General features: G+C 44.7%; 1 protein-coding gene and 1 long non-coding RNA gene across 3 annotated transcripts in view; one reads left to right on the forward strand and one right to left on the reverse strand.

The window, feature by feature from the left end:
- Nucleotides 1-17,103, reverse strand: part of IGF2R (insulin like growth factor 2 receptor) — a 143,358-nt gene that overhangs the window by 31,937 nt on the left and 94,318 nt on the right. Inside the window, exons 26-30 of the mRNA XM_083176221.1 lie at nt 14,423-14,510; nt 12,958-13,161; nt 8,539-8,669; nt 7,706-7,800; nt 989-1,119 (exon numbers count right to left, since the gene is read on the reverse strand). Of these exons, the coding sequence (XP_083032347.1) occupies nt 989-1,119; nt 7,706-7,800; nt 8,539-8,669; nt 12,958-13,161; nt 14,423-14,510 (649 nt within the window). The remainder of the gene's footprint in view (nt 1-988; nt 1,120-7,705; nt 7,801-8,538; nt 8,670-12,957; nt 13,162-14,422; nt 14,511-17,103) is intronic.
- The window catches only part of LOC146063648 (uncharacterized), an 80,572-nt gene continuing 72,726 nt past the window's right edge, over nt 9,258-17,103 (forward strand). For both annotated transcript variants that reach the window (XR_014471633.1, XR_014471634.1), the window contains exon 1: nt 9,258-9,610. This is a non-coding gene — a long non-coding RNA (uncharacterized LOC146063648). The remainder of the gene's footprint in view (nt 9,611-17,103) is intronic.

Consider the following 17,103-nt stretch of genomic DNA (forward strand, 5'->3'; position numbering starts at 1 on the left):
CTCTGATGGTAGGCTATTCCACTTATCTACTACTCTTTCTGTGAAGCAATTCTTCCTCAAATGTCCCCTGAATCTTCCTCCCTCTAGTGTCAGTGCATGTCCTCGTGTTCTGCTGCTCCTCTTCCTGTGGAGAATGTCTCCCACCTGTACCTTGTTAAAACCCTTGATATATTTGAAAGTTTCTATCATGTCCCCCCTTTCCTTTCTCTGCTCTAAAGTATACATATCTATTAGTCTTTCCTGGTACGTTTTGTGATGTAGGCCATGCACCATTTTAGTTGCCCTTCTTTGTACAGTCTCTAATGTATTTATATCCTTCTGGAGATATGGCCTCCAGAACTGAACACAATACTCTAGATGAGGTACTTCTTATTGCCTTTTTCTTAGTGTCAGTTAATTTTTTAATTGAACTCCAAATTTTGGTTAGACAAATTTGTTAAATACCTGTGCAGGGTAACACTCCCAATTGTATTACTTGAAAAGATCAACCGTGTCAAGAGCAATTCCAAATGGACAATGATGACAAACAAAAAGGTTTTCACATGAAAAAGTCTACATAGATTTTCTTTTAGTTTCTTTTGGTGTCCAAAGGTTTCAGCACAAGGACCCCCAACTAGTTTTTCACTTAGCACACCATGCTTTGGGCTCAGTGCACCATTCACACACTACTATTCCCAGAGTCCTTGTGAATGGTAAATATAACAAAAAGATCAGAAAATGGGGTAAAAAAAAAATCATTCCTACTACCAAAAATGGTATCCAGTCAATAGCATATGTTGTGTCGGACCATATGTAATCAACAAGATAACATTTCTAGTAGCAGTAGGAGCAGCAACAGTGATACCACTTGTTAAAATCTCAGAAATTAGTGATGCACATTAATTGTTATATCAAAAAATACAGACTATGGTTAAAAATGTTCTTCATCATGTACTACTAAGCACAGAGCAGAGGGTAAATAAAAGTATATTACACATAATATCCTTACCTGTCTCCGGCACTAGAGGCATGCATATATTGATACGATACTTTTGTTTAGATCCAAAAAAAAGTTGAACATCCCAGTTTCCACTGTAATTGGACAATGGTGACAGATCATAGGAATTTCCAGGTGTGTCCCTGAAATTGAATATTCAGAACAAATAAGCATCTGAAAGGTTAGATAATCTATTACTGCTCCTTACATCTTAAAAACATGCATGACCAAAGCCTTAAAGATGTTTCATATTCAGTAAGTGTATTTACAAAAGCTGTGAAACTAAAATGATTACAGTACTTAATAATCATAGCTACAAATATATTGATATATTATTGTGCAGCAAAAAAAGTTTTTTCCAACTGGTGGAATATTTTCCACCAGGCGGAAAGTTCTGGCGTCAGCAAAAACAGGCGCCAACAATCCAGCGGCCATTTGCGACAATACAGGTTCAACTTCATAGGGAGGCGAACTTGTTGCAAGCGGGCCCCGACCGGGATTTAATATATAACAAAGTTAGCTCCTCCAAGTCTTTATGCCACTGGCCTCCGTTAAGATAAACCAAGCATGGCCCTCAATCAACTTAAGTTTTGCGAACCAGCACAGGCCACCACACATCTACGGTCCCTCCATGCGATGCGATCACAAGATTTTGCAGCTGCATACCTATTGTGCTAGCGCTTCACTATATGTAGCAAAGCGCTCAAACACGAAGGGTAGGCCAGTCATAGCGCCGCCATCTTTTGGATCACAGCTGCATGTGTCACACTGCCACCATGTCATCCCCCACACACATTCAAACAGCCTGGACATAGCTGCGTTGTGAGGACTGCGCCCCCAAAATGCTGTGTTGCTGCCCCCATTGGGCCCTAGACTGCAGTCACATATGAAATGCAATTTTTCTTAATTTGTATCTCAAGCTGAATGAGGGCCCATGAGTGAAGATAGAGAGCCGCCTAAGTTGCCTAATACTACAGGGTGTGTTTGAAAAATTACAGGTAGAAGCTGATTGATTGTTGGTTTATCACTCTCCATTTTATTGCTTTTCAAGGCTTAGTACATCTCGCCCTATGTAAGGTGTGCACTGACAAAAGGGCATGGAAGTTGCTTCAATAATGATGACACCCCTGTGTTGTTGTCCTTAGAAATGTTGTGTGAGAGCAGCTGTGGCCAATAGACCACAGCTATAATGTTGTACCATATGCAGTGGCACACACCCGGCAATGACCAATAAGGACTGCAATCCTACACTATCAGACACAAGGGTACACTAGTAGTAGTCCTGTAGGGTATGTATCACAGTGCTGACAGTAATTAGGCCAACTTAAAAAAGGTTCACCAGCAAAGGGTCGATACAGGAAAGATTGTCACACGAGTTTATAACTTTTTTGGTGTCAATGTGAATGGTAACGTAAAACTCACATCAACGTTTTCATATGGTCTCTGTCGACCAATAGGGGTCAACCGTGCACATGCACTGTCGTTCAATAATCACCAATGCTGCAAATTTGCAGCTGTGCATTCAGGTATGAATTGGGCCCTATGTATGTGCTCTCTTTTCTTTTCAATGTGTATCTGCTCTGCCAGCCATGTTTAGACAGGGGAGGACACAGTAAGTTCAGAATTGCAAAGAAAATATAGCAACTGTAAATTAACTTAATTTCAGACACTGGACAGAGTGCTGAAAGGGTTAACAGTCATAAATTCAGTTCTGCAGAAATGAAGAAAACATATAGCTCAGACCCCCCTGCATGAGAGAAGAGACAGAGCCATGTGAATCTGCAGCTGAAACTTTGTATCTGCTCTTTGTAAATGACAGGCAGGTGTGTGCACAAGTCGTGAGGTGGGATGGGGCTTGTCTCTTCCATCTCTCAGTGACACCCCCCCCCCCACACACACACACACACACACACACACACATGTCTCCCTGGATCCCTCACCACATCCACCTGTCTCTCTAAACCCCATGTTACCCTCTGGCTCCTCTGAGTGACCCCTCTGCTCACAATTAACACTATATTTCAGTAACACAACACCCCCCTCCCACCTAGGGTTGCCACGTCACTAATTATCAATTCCTGGAGATTTTTCTGCAGAAAAAAGACCTATGATTGGATAGCCCAATAGACTATCAGGTTAAAAACTGCAATTACCCATTTTTTTAATCTAAAAAATAATTGCATCTAATTGGATATTGGCCTATATCTAAATGAAGTAAGGTGGAGTAGGAGCCAACTTCTGATTTTAAGAATATTTTATAGGCCAGGCTTCACTCATATCCTGGTGTATCTCCAGTGACCCCTAGTGGATGAAGGAGTATATAAAAATGACTTGACAACATGGAACACGCTACAAACATCACGTACAGGCCACATTAATGTAATAAGAATGAATATTAGCCCCAGACTGTGTTATCTTTTTAAAACATTACCATCTGTGTCCAGTTCCAAGACTGATAAACTTCTTAGATTTCAAGTGAGACTATTTATATTGTTTATGAAGCATCCAATAATGAAATCCACTACTTACAAAGGCATTCAGCAGATGAAAGCTATTTATTAACCAGCGTGCATAATATCTCTTTTGCTCTAGGTTGGTGATAGAAACATAACTACTATTAAATTCCATCAACACCTAATCATTCTAAACTTCTGGGACTACACAAAACAGAAAATCCCTTCAAGTTCCCCTTCCATTAGCCATAATACAGATAAGGAAAAATCATACCTCCCAACTGTCACGATTTACGTGGGACCGTCCCGCGGTCCCACCAGTGTCCCAAAGTGGGGAAGCAGTTGGGCGTCCTCTCTGCATGTTGCTGCCCTGCTGAGCAGAGCAGCAGTGAATAGATGCTGAGCGCGAAAACTGGGGCGTGACCTTGTGGGAGTGATGCATTTGCAGGACATATCCCCTTGTTGTGAGGTCACAACCCAAAGTTACGGGTGCCACGCCCGCCCACAGTGATTCCGGATTCCATTTTTAGAAAGTTAGGAGGTATGGGAAACACTTCCCTACTCCCAGGCATAGTTTTTCATTTTACTTTCTGGCACTTCCAACAAATAGTTACAGGTCTGATTTCTGCATATATCTGGTAAGCAGGCTATATCTCTTTTAAACTGATCCATATATTATTTATATATGGTCTTGTATGTGCACTGAGGAATATACCATTGATTCAAAGACATGGATGAAAAGCACATGAACTTAATTGAGTATTTCACTAATTGATTTATGTAGTTCTTTATATAGCGCACACATATTCTGCAGCGCTGTACCAAGACTATTTGACCATTCACATCACCTTTAAATCCTAAATAATGCAACCCAAATGCTTCGTTCTCTCTCCTGTTATTGTTATTTTGTATATTTTGCTGTAAATACAAATGTAAAGCACTTTGAGTCCCGCTGTTAAGGAAAGTGCTATTTAAATATTGTTATTACTATTATTATTACTCCATCTGGAAGGACAAGTAGGAGCTCAACATCTCATTTCGTGGAAGTACAAGGAGAAGGGTACTGTACTAGCACCATCTAGTGGTGAAGTGCAAAACCACATGGAGGATGCTTAATTTCAAATTACTGCATTTTTTTATTTTTATGTGCTGTTACTGTGAATTTTAAATGAGAGATTGTCAATTCGGGATTTGACACATCAATTTTTTAGAACCTCAGTTATTTAGATTTAATAATCTCTGCTCTAGCATTGACTCTTTGAGTGCGAAGTGAATTTGCCAAAATTGGTGTGAAAATTGCCAAGCAAGGATTTTTATTCATCATAATGACCTGTAATGTTTCCCTTATATAGGAAATATAATCTTTTTGAACACCACCATTTTTATTTGAATTTATATAACAAATGTGAGCAACCCTGGCATTTCTAGACGATATTTCGCATCTCTCTCACAGAAATGTTGGCACTCAAAATAAGGACTAAGCCTAGAAAATGCTGGTATAAGGAACACATCTCTATTCCAGGATGTATTTATTCTAGGAACTTGTTAGCATGTCAGCTTTCACAGACCTGCTATTTAGGTGCCCACAGATGCATCGATCCCAGCGTGCGTTCTGTGCTTAACTAGCACACATAGCATCGCATCGTATGCCTTGTGCATGCGATGCGATAAAAAGCTAGTACAAAAAGTATGTGCAGCACATACTTTTTGTACTGTGCGATGAGGTGCTGCGGGAGAGCGCACCCCATCGCATAGTATCACACCGCCGGGATCGGTGCGTGTGTGGGCACCATTAGAGTACCTCTTACCATCTGTAACATCTCCTACTGGTACTTATGGTTCACTACAAGCCCCATGCTAGGAGATGCAGCTTTTAATCTATTGTAAAGTGCAATGGAATATGCTGCGCTATATAAGAAATGGTTAATAAATAATAATAATCTCCTGTTCAAATTATTTCCATGAAGGGTTAGCAAGGTCTGATGCCAGAAGCTACTCCAGAAGGGTAGGGGGCCAGGCTTCATAGTAGAGGTCCTACTGCCTCCATAGCCAGAGCTCGGTCAGCAGCAACTAAAACACATGTAGTTGTTATGCAATGTAAAGGAACTGCACATTACATGCAAGTTCATGGTCAGCATGAGAGCTGGTTAGGCTGTTCGTAGGGCAGTACATGGTGGACATAGGCCTGGAAGCCTGACTACAGAGCATTATACTTGGGGGGCATAGTCATATGACAGACATGAGGACTTATTCCAGCAGAGAGCACTGTGTGTATATGCTTGTAGTGTCCATGAGAAGGTTATGCTGGTTACAGAAAAGTATATGGTGGATACAGAACTGTACCATAACAGTAAATGGTGGGAAATGCGCTGCGAATCTGCGATACATATGACACTACTGTATTATCCATAAAGCCATACATAGCATTAGACTGTGGAAAGTAGGGAGGTGGCATATGCTGAGCACAGGAGAACACAAGGTTTGGGGTACATGAAAATGCTAATGTATGCTGGGCAGTACTAATGTGATATAATACATTGACAGTCTCTAGGTCAACCCCAAAATGTCGACATACACAAGGTCCACACAGACAAAAGATAGACAAGTTTGATGCATGAAAAGTCGACATGAGGGTTTTTTTTTGTCAATTTTAAAAGGTTTAGCACATGGACGCCAAATTAGTGTACCGCTTCACCCGCCATGCTTCAGGCAAGGTAACTCCCTCCATTACTTTTGCGCTTGGCACACTTTACTGTTCCCAATCGCAGTCCAAGTGGATGGTAACAATTTGGAAAAGTAAAACAAAAACCTCATGTTGACCATTTCATGTGTTAATCTTTTGAATGTCGACCTATATACAGGCATGCAGTATATACAGGTTTGCCTACCCTTTCCGGAATGGACAGGAGGCTCCCAAAAATCCCCCTCCCGGGCCTCTGGGAAGGTGGCAACTCTCCCACATCGGCAACTCTCCCACCTCCCTTGCAACCCTCTGCCTATGTTTGGAATAATGACAGGAGCAGATTGGTTGGTAATTTATCGTTCTTCAAGGATTCTCTCTCACTATGCGGATTGCTCTCCATTGTCTATATGGGATTGAGGCTTCTGAAGTGAGCATGGTTGGGGGGCATTAGGCAATTATCTGGAGATAGTAAATGATCCCCGAACATCCCCTCTTCTCCCACTATCTCCATCAGCATTGGTGAAACCGAGATCTCCTCCACCGACCAAACGCGCTGCCTCGGTGTCATCATTGACTCCTCCCTCTCTTTCACCCCCCACATTCGTGCTCTCTCACAGTCTTGCCGCTTTCACCTACGCAACATCTCACACATCAGACCATTCCTCTCCACTGACGTGACCAAAATTCTCATTCATTCTCTTGTCATCTCCCGCCTTGACTACTGCAACATCCTTCTCTCTGGGCTACCTCTCACCCGCCTCGCACCTCTCCAATCCATTCTTAACGCTGCTGCTAGGCTCATCTTCCTCTCCCGCCATTCTACCTCCGCCTCCCCCCTCTGTCTATCTCTTCACTGGCTCCCCATTCCTTTCCGAGTTCTCTTTAAACTCCTCACCACCACCTACAAGGCTCTCTCCTCCTCCACCGCTCCTTACCTCTCTTCACTGATCTCTATCCACACTCCCTCCCGTCCTCTTCGCTCCATCGCTGACCGACCTCTCACCTAATCACCTCCTCCCACTCCCATGTCCAAGACTTCTCTCGCGCTGCCCCCCTGCACTGGAACAACCTCCCGCCACCCATCAGGCTTTCTGATTCCCTTACCTCTTTCAAGCGCTCCCTCAAAACCCACTTTTTTCGACTAGCCTATCCCTCCTCCTAACCTCTTTTGATCCTCCTATCCTGCCTCCGTTCCTACTTATCCTATTGTTTTTCGCTCGTCCACCCACCTATTTTTAGTATGTTAACTCTTATGAGTAGGGTCCTCCTTCCTCACGTACTCACCCTACCTCTTTACCTCACCTGTGCTCCTGTCCTGTTCTTCCCTTCCTTTACTTCATCTTCAGTCTCCTCGACAATTTTGACACCTACTTCTGAACTGATGCTGATTTTATTTCTACCAGCTATACCCCTATTCATACTGTATTTTTCAACACACCCTGTACGTTACCTTGTAATTTGTTTTTTGTTTGCTATGTACGGCGCTGCGGACACTTTGCGGCGCCTTATAAATAAACGTACTACTACTACTACATGATCAGGTTCTAGACTGAATTATATACAAAGAAAGTGAAAACCGTGGCATAGTCTTACTTGAAGGAGCAGTCAACAGGTTTGAAGGGACAGGCGCGTGGTGTACTCCACTGAAACATATACGTGCAGTCCGGGGTCTCTTTTAGAAATACAGGCTGAAATGACAGTAGTAAACAAAATTACAAAGATTGTGAAAGCACATCAAAGTAATTAATGTTCAAATTCTCTCTCCCCCCCCCCCCAAAAAAAAAATGGCTCACATAGTAGTGATGTAATCCCAAAACTTGGCGATTACATTGCATGTTGACACCGGGGGTTATACTTTTGAGGATATTCACAAGACCACAACCCTTATGTAATTAGGCCCCACATACAGTATAGTCTATAGATAGGGAAGCCATTCATGGGCCATTCAAAAACTGTAGATCTCGGGATTCTGGGATGGGCCTTCTAAAACAGTGCCAGAGGTTTCAGGCTGCCTCAGGTGCTAGCTGCTGTATCTTGTTACCTGCCGCACTGTCCCCGCTGCCGTGGTCACAGGAGAGGGGAGGTCGCTGGCAGCCAATGGTCCAATCTGGGGGGTTTACCCGGTGGTGCACGCTGCAACATATTCTCTCAGCCACTGTGTGTGGGGGGGCTGGTGGAGCATTGGGGGGGGGGGTCGGTGTGTGACTCATGGCGGGCCGGTGTGTGGCTGCACTAACAGGCTATGGGTTACTCTGGAAGTTATATGGCTGCTTGGGTGTAACTGACAAGACACTGAACCGGTTACATGGCCTGTGTATGGCTGGCTTAGGACATTTATGTATATTCACAATAAACGTCATATCTCCAGACACAGAAAAGTAATAAAACCAATACTGAATTCTCCTTCGCGAAATAACTTCACCAACCTTTCCTTCAGTCTTGTCACAGTGGAACATTATCAGAGTGGTGCGTGTATACTTTTTGTGGCACACTTCTCCCCCAGTATAATTTAACATAATAAGTCCATCTTCATAAATCAGCTTTTGATTCGTCAAACCTAAGAAATAAAAAATTGTTTGCACCATAAAACACAGAGTCTGATGGAAAACCAGTGGGTGACAGGGGCTGCAGTGGCTAGATCTGCTTTTGCCTGGAGCTCAATGTGAAAATAAACTCTACACTAGATTAAGCATAAACCTACATTAAAGTAGATTTAAATCTACACTGAAAACACATCTATATCAGAGTAAACATAAAACTTTAAGCTGGGCACACACCTTGGTGACATATCCGTTGACAGAGCAGCCAATTCGGTGCACGTACAGTGAACAATCGGTCGCTTAATATGTTCGTACGGCCTATACAGCTGTAAATGCATTTGCCTTCTCAGCTGCGAGGTCAGTTTTAGGAGCCAGTGCACAGTTGGGTAACGAGTGGCCAATACACACAGCCAGACATGCTGATACAGTAAGGCTCAGGGGCGGATTGGCCCACCGGGAAACCGGGCTACTTCCCGGTGGGCCGGCCCATTTCATCCATATAGGGGCCGCTCGCCCCCCCTGGCTGGGCCGCGGACCGCCGACTGCCATCTCCGTGCATAGCGGCCGCGGCCACAGCCACTTCTCCCATAACAAAGATGGCCGCGGCCAGCTTCGTCCCCTGCAGCATTTATAATAGCCGCGGGAGGGCTGGTGCGCATGCGCGGTCGCACGCAGCACCTCCCGCGGCCCCACTGACGGTGATTGTGCGGCTGGTTAGGTGATCCCCAGCAGGCAGCGCAAGTTCTTTTGCGCGCTGGGGATCAAAAACACGGTGGGCGGCGCTGGCAAAGTGGCAGCAGAATTAAGGACTGAGCAGTCTGTCTGCAGCGCCGCCCACCCTTCTGCTATCCTCGAGTCCTCCCTATAGCAGCAGCCTGGCAGCCACAGCCCACAGCTGATGCCCTGGAAGAGCCAGCAAGGCATGGGCAGAGCCTGGAGCAGCTCTACAGCCAGCCAGGTATGTAATGTGTCATGGGAATGGGCATGATATGTGTGCTGTAATGGGTATCATGGTGTGTGGGGTATATGTATAATGAGCATTACAGTGTGCAGCATATGTATAATGGCATCATGGTATGTGGCATATGTATAATGGCATCACAGTGTGCGGCATATGTATAATGGCATCACGGTGTGTGGCATATGTATAATGGGCATCATGGTGTGTGGCATATGTATAATGGGGCATCACGGTGTGTGGCATAAGTATAATGGGCATCATGGTATGTGGCATATGTATAATGGCATCACAGTGTGCGGCATATGTATAATGGGCATCATGGTGTGTGGCATATGTATAATGGGGCATCACGGTGTGTGGCATAAGTATAATGGGGCATCACGGTGTGTGACATATGTATAATGGGCATCACAGTGTGAGGCATATGTATAATGGGCATCACAGTGTGAGGCATATGTATAATGGGCATCACAGTGTGAGGCATATGTATAATGAGCATCACGTGTGTGACATATGTATAATGGGCATCACGGTGTGCGGTATATGTATAATGGGCATCACGGTGTGCGGTATATGTATAATGGGCATCACGTGTGCGGCATATGTATAATGGGGCATCACGGTGTGTGGCATATGTATAATGGGCATCAGGGTGTGTGGCATATGTATAATGGGCATCAGGGTGTGCGGCATATGTATAATGGCATCAGGGTGTGCGGCATATGTATAATGGCATCAGGGTGTGCGGCATATGTATAATGGGCATCACGGTGTGCGGCATATGTATAATGGGGCATCACGGTGTGTGGCATATGTATAATGGGGCATCAGGGTGTGTGGCATATGTATAATGGGGCATCACGGTGTGCGGCATATGTATAATGGGGCATCACGGTGTGCGACATATGTATAATGGGCATCAGGGTGTGCGGCATATGTATAATGGGCATCACGGTTTGCGGCATATGTATAATGGCATCAGGGTGTGCGGCATATGTATAATGGGCATCACGGTGTGCGGCATATGTATAATGGGCATCACGGTGTGCGGCATATGTATAATGGGGCATCACGGTGTGTGGCATATGTATAATGGGCATCAGGGTGTGCGGCATATGTATAATGGCATCAGGGTGTGCGGCATATGTATAATGGGCATCACGGTTTGCGGCATATGTATAATGGGCATCACGGTGTGAGGCATATGTATAATGGGCATCACGGTGTGAGGCATATGTATAATGGGCATCACGGTGTGAGGCATATGTATAATGGGCATCACGGTGTGAGGCATATGTATAATGGGCATCACGGTGTGAGGCATATGTATAATGGGCATCACGGTGTGCGGCATATGTATAATGGGCATCACGGTGTGTGGCATATGTATAATGGTATCACGGTGTGTGGCATATGTATAATGGCATCATGGTGTGCGGCATATGTATAATGGCATCAGGGTGTGCGGCATATGTATAATGGGCATCACGGTTTGCGGCATATGTATAATGGCATCAGGGTGTGCGGCATATGTATAATGGGCATCACGGTGTGAGGCATATGTATAATGGGCATCACGGTGTGAGGCATATGTATAATGGGCATCACGGTGTGAGGCATATGTATAATGGGCATCACGGTGTGAGGCATATGTATAATGGGCATCATGGTGTGTGGCATATGTATAATGGGGCATCACGGTGTGTGGCATAAGTATAATGGGCATCATGGTATGTGGCATATGTATAATGGCATCACGGTGTGCGGCATATGTATAATGGCATCACGGTGTGTGGCATATGTATAATGGGCATCATGGTGTGTGGCATATGTATAATGGGGCATCACGGTGTGTGGCATAAGTATAATGGGGCATCACGGTGTGTGACATATGTATAATGGGCATCACAGTGTGAGGCATATGTATAATGGGCATCACGGTGTGCGGTATATGTATAATGGGCATCACGGTGTGCGGTATATGTATAATGGGCATCACGGTGTGCGGTATATGTATAATGGGCATCACGTGTGTGGCATATGTATAATGGGGCATCACGGTGTGTGACATATGTATAATGGGCATCAGGGTGTGCGGCATATGTATAATGGGCATCACGGTTTGCGGCATATGTATAATGGCATCAGGGTGTGCGGCATATGTAAAATAGGCATCACGGTGTGCGGCATATGTATAATGGGGCATCACGGTGTGCGACATATGTATAATGGGCATCAGGGTGTGCGGCATATGTATAATGGGCATCACGGTGTGCGGCATATGTATAATGGGGCATCACGGTGTGCGGCATATGTATAATGGGGCATCACGGTGTGTGGCATATGTATAATGGGGCATCACGGTGTGAGGCATATGTATAATGGGCATCACGGTGTGAGGCATATGTATAATGGGCATCACGTATGTGTGGCATATGTATAATGAGCATCACGGTGTGCGGCACAAGTATAATGGGCATCACGGTGTGTGGCATATGTATAATTGGCATTACTGTCTCCTCCACCACATCTCTATCTCCCCAGCCCCACAGGCTGTAGAATAAACGCTGCACGCATGCGCCTATTCTGCAGCCTGAGGGGCTTGGGACATAGCCAGCAGCTCAGAGAGCCACTAGCCATGCCCTCACAGCGGCAAAAATTGGGCGTGGCCTTGCTGGAATAGGCCACACCCCCATATTGATAGGCCACGCCCCTAAAAAAAAATCTGGCGCGCCTCCGGCGCGCAACAACAACCCCTCCCCCTTGGGCTGCTTCAAGATTTTTCCCGGGCTGGTTTTAATTCCCAATCCGCCCCTGGTAAGGCTGCAAGGTATATCAGCACCATCCGTGCTGCAGGACAGACGCAATATTTCTGTGAACAAATGCACCCACACCTTCCAATCACCTGCCAAATATGTCTGGCCAGCAGACAATATGAATATGCCCACCACGTATGACAACCTATGCAGTGGATATATGGCATGGTTGACAGGACACCCATACTTTCCAGCCTATATTATGTATATCAGCAATGTCAGGGATGCTCGGCCGACAGATCATAGTCATATTGGCTGAACACATCTACCAAAGCTTTAGCAGTACCCAGCCTCTCTAGTGTAGGAAGGTTTTTTTTTTTTTTTTTTAATTAAGGGCATGAAGTATAATTTAAGGTACAAGCAAAGGTGGCAAGTCCCTTTTTATTATTTACTCAGCCTAGACATACAAGGTATCTGTTATTTGGATCAGGTCTGTACACCCCAGTGTTAGCCATAGGCCCCCACCAGAACTTTAAATCTTTTGTGCTGCCTGCCTTTGCACATAGAAGTTTCCAGGTTGATCCATACCTGCTAGCTTTCCTGTGTTACCCTTCACTTGACAGGCGGAGACTGTCATTCCAGCTGGTGCTTGACACAAAGATCCTGTAATCTCACCGCAGACCTTCAGCTGGTACCTATAATCACCATCCGGCACTTCCACAACCTTTTCCCCAAGTGGCCTTAGGTCATACACATAGCCAAGTTTGGGATCTGTAACTTGGCAGTTGTCACCTGTAAAAACATTTAAAAAAAGGGCTATATCAACAAGTCACTACAACAGAACAATGCCTGACACAGGCTGGTGTTGTAAATGTGCAGGACTTAACTAATAATGGTTCTTCTTGTAGTGCGCCTATTATTGGCATGCTTCTGGATGGTCGGAACAATTACTTGGATCTGACGTTTATGTTGGAATATTACCCCCAGCGTTAGGGCCTATTCTACCAAGGGCACTGCTATGTAGTGTGCCCAAGTTAACTGACTCAACGGAGGCCTGATTCAGACCTGTTGGCTCTGCTGCGAATTTGCAGGAGCGATTATCGGACAACCGCGCATGCGCAGAGTACGCTGTGCGCATGTGTGAGCCATCCGTACGAAGACAGCCAGTGAAGGCTAGCATTTGCTGGCTGCTCGCAGATTGATTGAAACCCTGTGGACATTTGGGGGAGGTAAATATGTGTTTTCTGGGCATGTCCCAGAAATGCAGACGTTCCCCAGCCATTGGGATCATAAGCAGCCTCCTTCTCCCCACTGGTTTTGCAGCATCGTGTAAGTCTAAACTTATCAGGTGCTGCGAACAGAAGGAAAAAACATTCAATACAGAGGGATTCTGAATGAATTTCCAATCATGTGCACAGCTGTAAATGTATTCGCAGCAGTGCATATGGGCAGGAATTCACTCACACGGGGAGGTGTGGGGCGGCCTTTACCTACTCGCTGGGCTCCGAAAACTCACAGCCCAGTGAGCAGATGTGAATCGGGCCCCTGATACTTTGCATTGGTGGAACATATGACCCGTAGAACTTATTATCCAAAACGTCTGTCCCAACCCTGCAGTATGCTTATTGTGCACTCTGGGTTTAGTTGTTCTTCATTATTCCTGTAGGTTTATAAAATGTGAACAATGTATCATGTGCTTGATGTATGCAAAGCATCAATAGTCCTGCATGAGAAAAGCGCTAAATAAATGACAATGTTACGTTGGGCACTGGAGAATTCCTGACCATTATTATTCTATACACATAGGACATTTAGCGATTACTAGTTTCCCGACAAATATTAGCTCTATTATTGTAACTGTGATCCGGTACACACACTGTATTATGTTATCTCATTTGCCTATACATTTTGCATGTTCAGCCACTACACTACCTACACATTTTTGGGCATGAGAAACCCATGTTCAGCAATTGAAAGCATGTAATGGCTCTTACTATTGTCCCATGCAGCATAGAAACCATGAACACATCTTAATTATGGCCTACAGTAGTACCTTCTACTCTAACAACAGGACAGGCCTCAGACGTCCTCCACAGAAACACATATTCACAGTCATCTTGCTCTTGGAACACAGGGGACCCCTAATTGAAAAAAAAAAAAGAGATATGATATTATTAGGCAGGAAATGCTGTGAATTACATACAAAAGAAAAATAAATACTTTACACACAAAATCATGTTTTAGTCACACTGTAAATATTACTTTGCTTTACAACAAATGTTTTTATTATTATTATCATCCCTCTGACTGGACTCACACACCCACTGTGGGGCAGATTAAGCTCAGTGAAGTGATAAAGTCTCTGGTTTTTATCACCTGCCAATCAGCTCCTATCTGTAATTTTTCAAACCAAGCCTGTAACTTCACAGTTAGGAACGGATTGGCCAGTGATAACAAACAGACACTTTATCACTTCACAGAGCTTAATAAATCTGCCCCATTATGTGTGTGCGCGCATGGGAGAGGGGGCTATGGGGAATGTGTGTGCATTACTATAGGGGGCTGTGTGTGTGTGTATAAATATAGGGGGCCATGTGTGCGTGTATAAATATAGGGGGCCGTGTGTGTGCGTATAAATATTGGGGGCCAGGGTGTATGCGTGCATGACTATAGGGGGCAAGTAAGGAAAGAGGGTGCATAGGTGGTGCCCACAGTTGTGGGTTCTACTGCTAGCAATGAAAAAAAACAAAAGAAAATAGCAGCGCTACTGATACAATGAATGACAGATGATAAATACTGGGTAAAAAGCAATATTGGTACTTGTTTCCTAGCACGGCCACCACGATTTATATCGTGGTGGTCGTGTCGGAAAAAATTGCGTCGGTCGCGTCGGGTGCATACCAAAACGCACACGACGCGATGTACCCGATTTCTCCATAGGGGTCTCCATAGGCTTCAATGTTAAATTATTTTAACATTGAAACTGAGTACATTTAACATAGAAAAAAACGGTAAATGGCCCAATATGGGGAATTTCTCATTGGCTATGGCCCCGGCATGTGTGTAAAAAATAATGGCCCCCCATTGTGGCCCCCACGATTGACGCGAACCCGAAGCGTAGCGAGCCCGCGAAGGGCGGCGGTGCACTTCCTCCGACCTTTTCATTCCCCTACTATCCACGCCGGCGTGGAGTTGAGACTATATAGTGTGGCGAGCCCGAAGCGTGGCGAGCCCCGCGAGGGGACGCGGATACCTGTCAAGCCCGCGAGGGACGCCCCTTGTGGGCTTGACAGGTATCCGAGTCCCCTCCCGGGGCTCGCTGCGCTCGCCACGTTTCGGGCTCGCCACACTTTATATTCTCAACTCCACGCCGACGTGGATAGTAGGGGAATGAAAAGGTCGGAGGAGCGCACCACTGCCGCTCGCCACGCTTCGGGTTTGCGTCAATCGTGGGGGTGGCGGTCACAATGGGGGGCCATTATTTTTTACACACATATGCAGGGGCCATACCCAATGAGAAATGGTCCTTATTGGGCTATTTCCCATTTTTTCCTATGTTAAATGCACTCATTTTCAATGCTAAAATATTTTAACATTGAAGCCTATGGAGAAATCGGGGGCATCGCGTCTGACGCACATAGGCTTCAATGTTAAAATAATTTAACATTGAAGCCTATGGGGAAATCGCGGGCATAGTGTGCCTTAAAGTTAAGGCACACGATGCCCGCGTTTGTGGCCGTGCTAGGAAACAAGTACCGCAATATTTTACTTAATAATAAATTGGTAATACACCACTAAAATCAAGTAATAATAAGAGAAATATATAATAAAACAATTAATAAATAAATGCCACACTCTCAGGTTGGTAGTGTTTGAGCATCCAAAGTACAGGATTAGATAGTGCAAAGGACCAGGTAAGTGCACTTTACCACAAACTGCTTTGTATGGTTTCCCTGCTTTGGAGAAAAAGCAAGTACCCCAAGGCGGGTGACTATGTCCTCTAGAAGACGGTATCTGTTATATAACCGCTGGAGGAAATGGAAGGTTGGTGAATCCAATTGCTGGAACCAAGCGTCCTCTCTCAGGGGTGGCTTCAGATGAATTAGGGCACCGGAGGATATCCAGAATAAATGGGGCCGATCGCATCCGTGGTTGTGGTGGGGTGACTAAATTGGCTAGGAGCAGGTATAACAAAGTATTTTGGATGGCTCTTTCGGAAGGTACTTGTTCCTGGAGATGAGGCAATAAAACTAACACGTTTCACTACTTGCTGTAGCTTTCTCAAAGAGACATCCAGCATCCTTTATTATACCTGCTCACTGCCATTTTGGAGTTACCCCACCACAACCATGGCTATTATTGGCACCATTTACTCTGGATAAAGTTTAGCCATTTAACCAATTAACTAATCACATCTACTCAATGCAGGCCCATAGTAAGCACACTATTGCACTTTACACATTTCTACCTTTCATGCTTGATATCTAATATATACTGTATGGGTGCGTATATGTAACACCTGCATAACCTTCGCTTTATAAACTCTTGCTCTCTGCATGTGGACACGTATTTGGAAACATCACCGATAATTCACTATAATGACCGAAAATCATTCTGACAAACAGCTTCAACGTATACACTCTCACAACCAACATATAGGTTTCATTTGGTTAAACCACACTTGCACCAGTATTTTTAATTGCTATTATGTACCATCACACTATCTGCTTGCTT

Source organism: Crinia signifera, chromosome 3 (assembly GCF_055691185.1).
Source record: "Crinia signifera chromosome 3, ASM5569118v1, whole genome shotgun sequence".
NCBI lineage: Eukaryota > Metazoa > Chordata > Amphibia > Anura > Myobatrachidae > Crinia > Crinia signifera.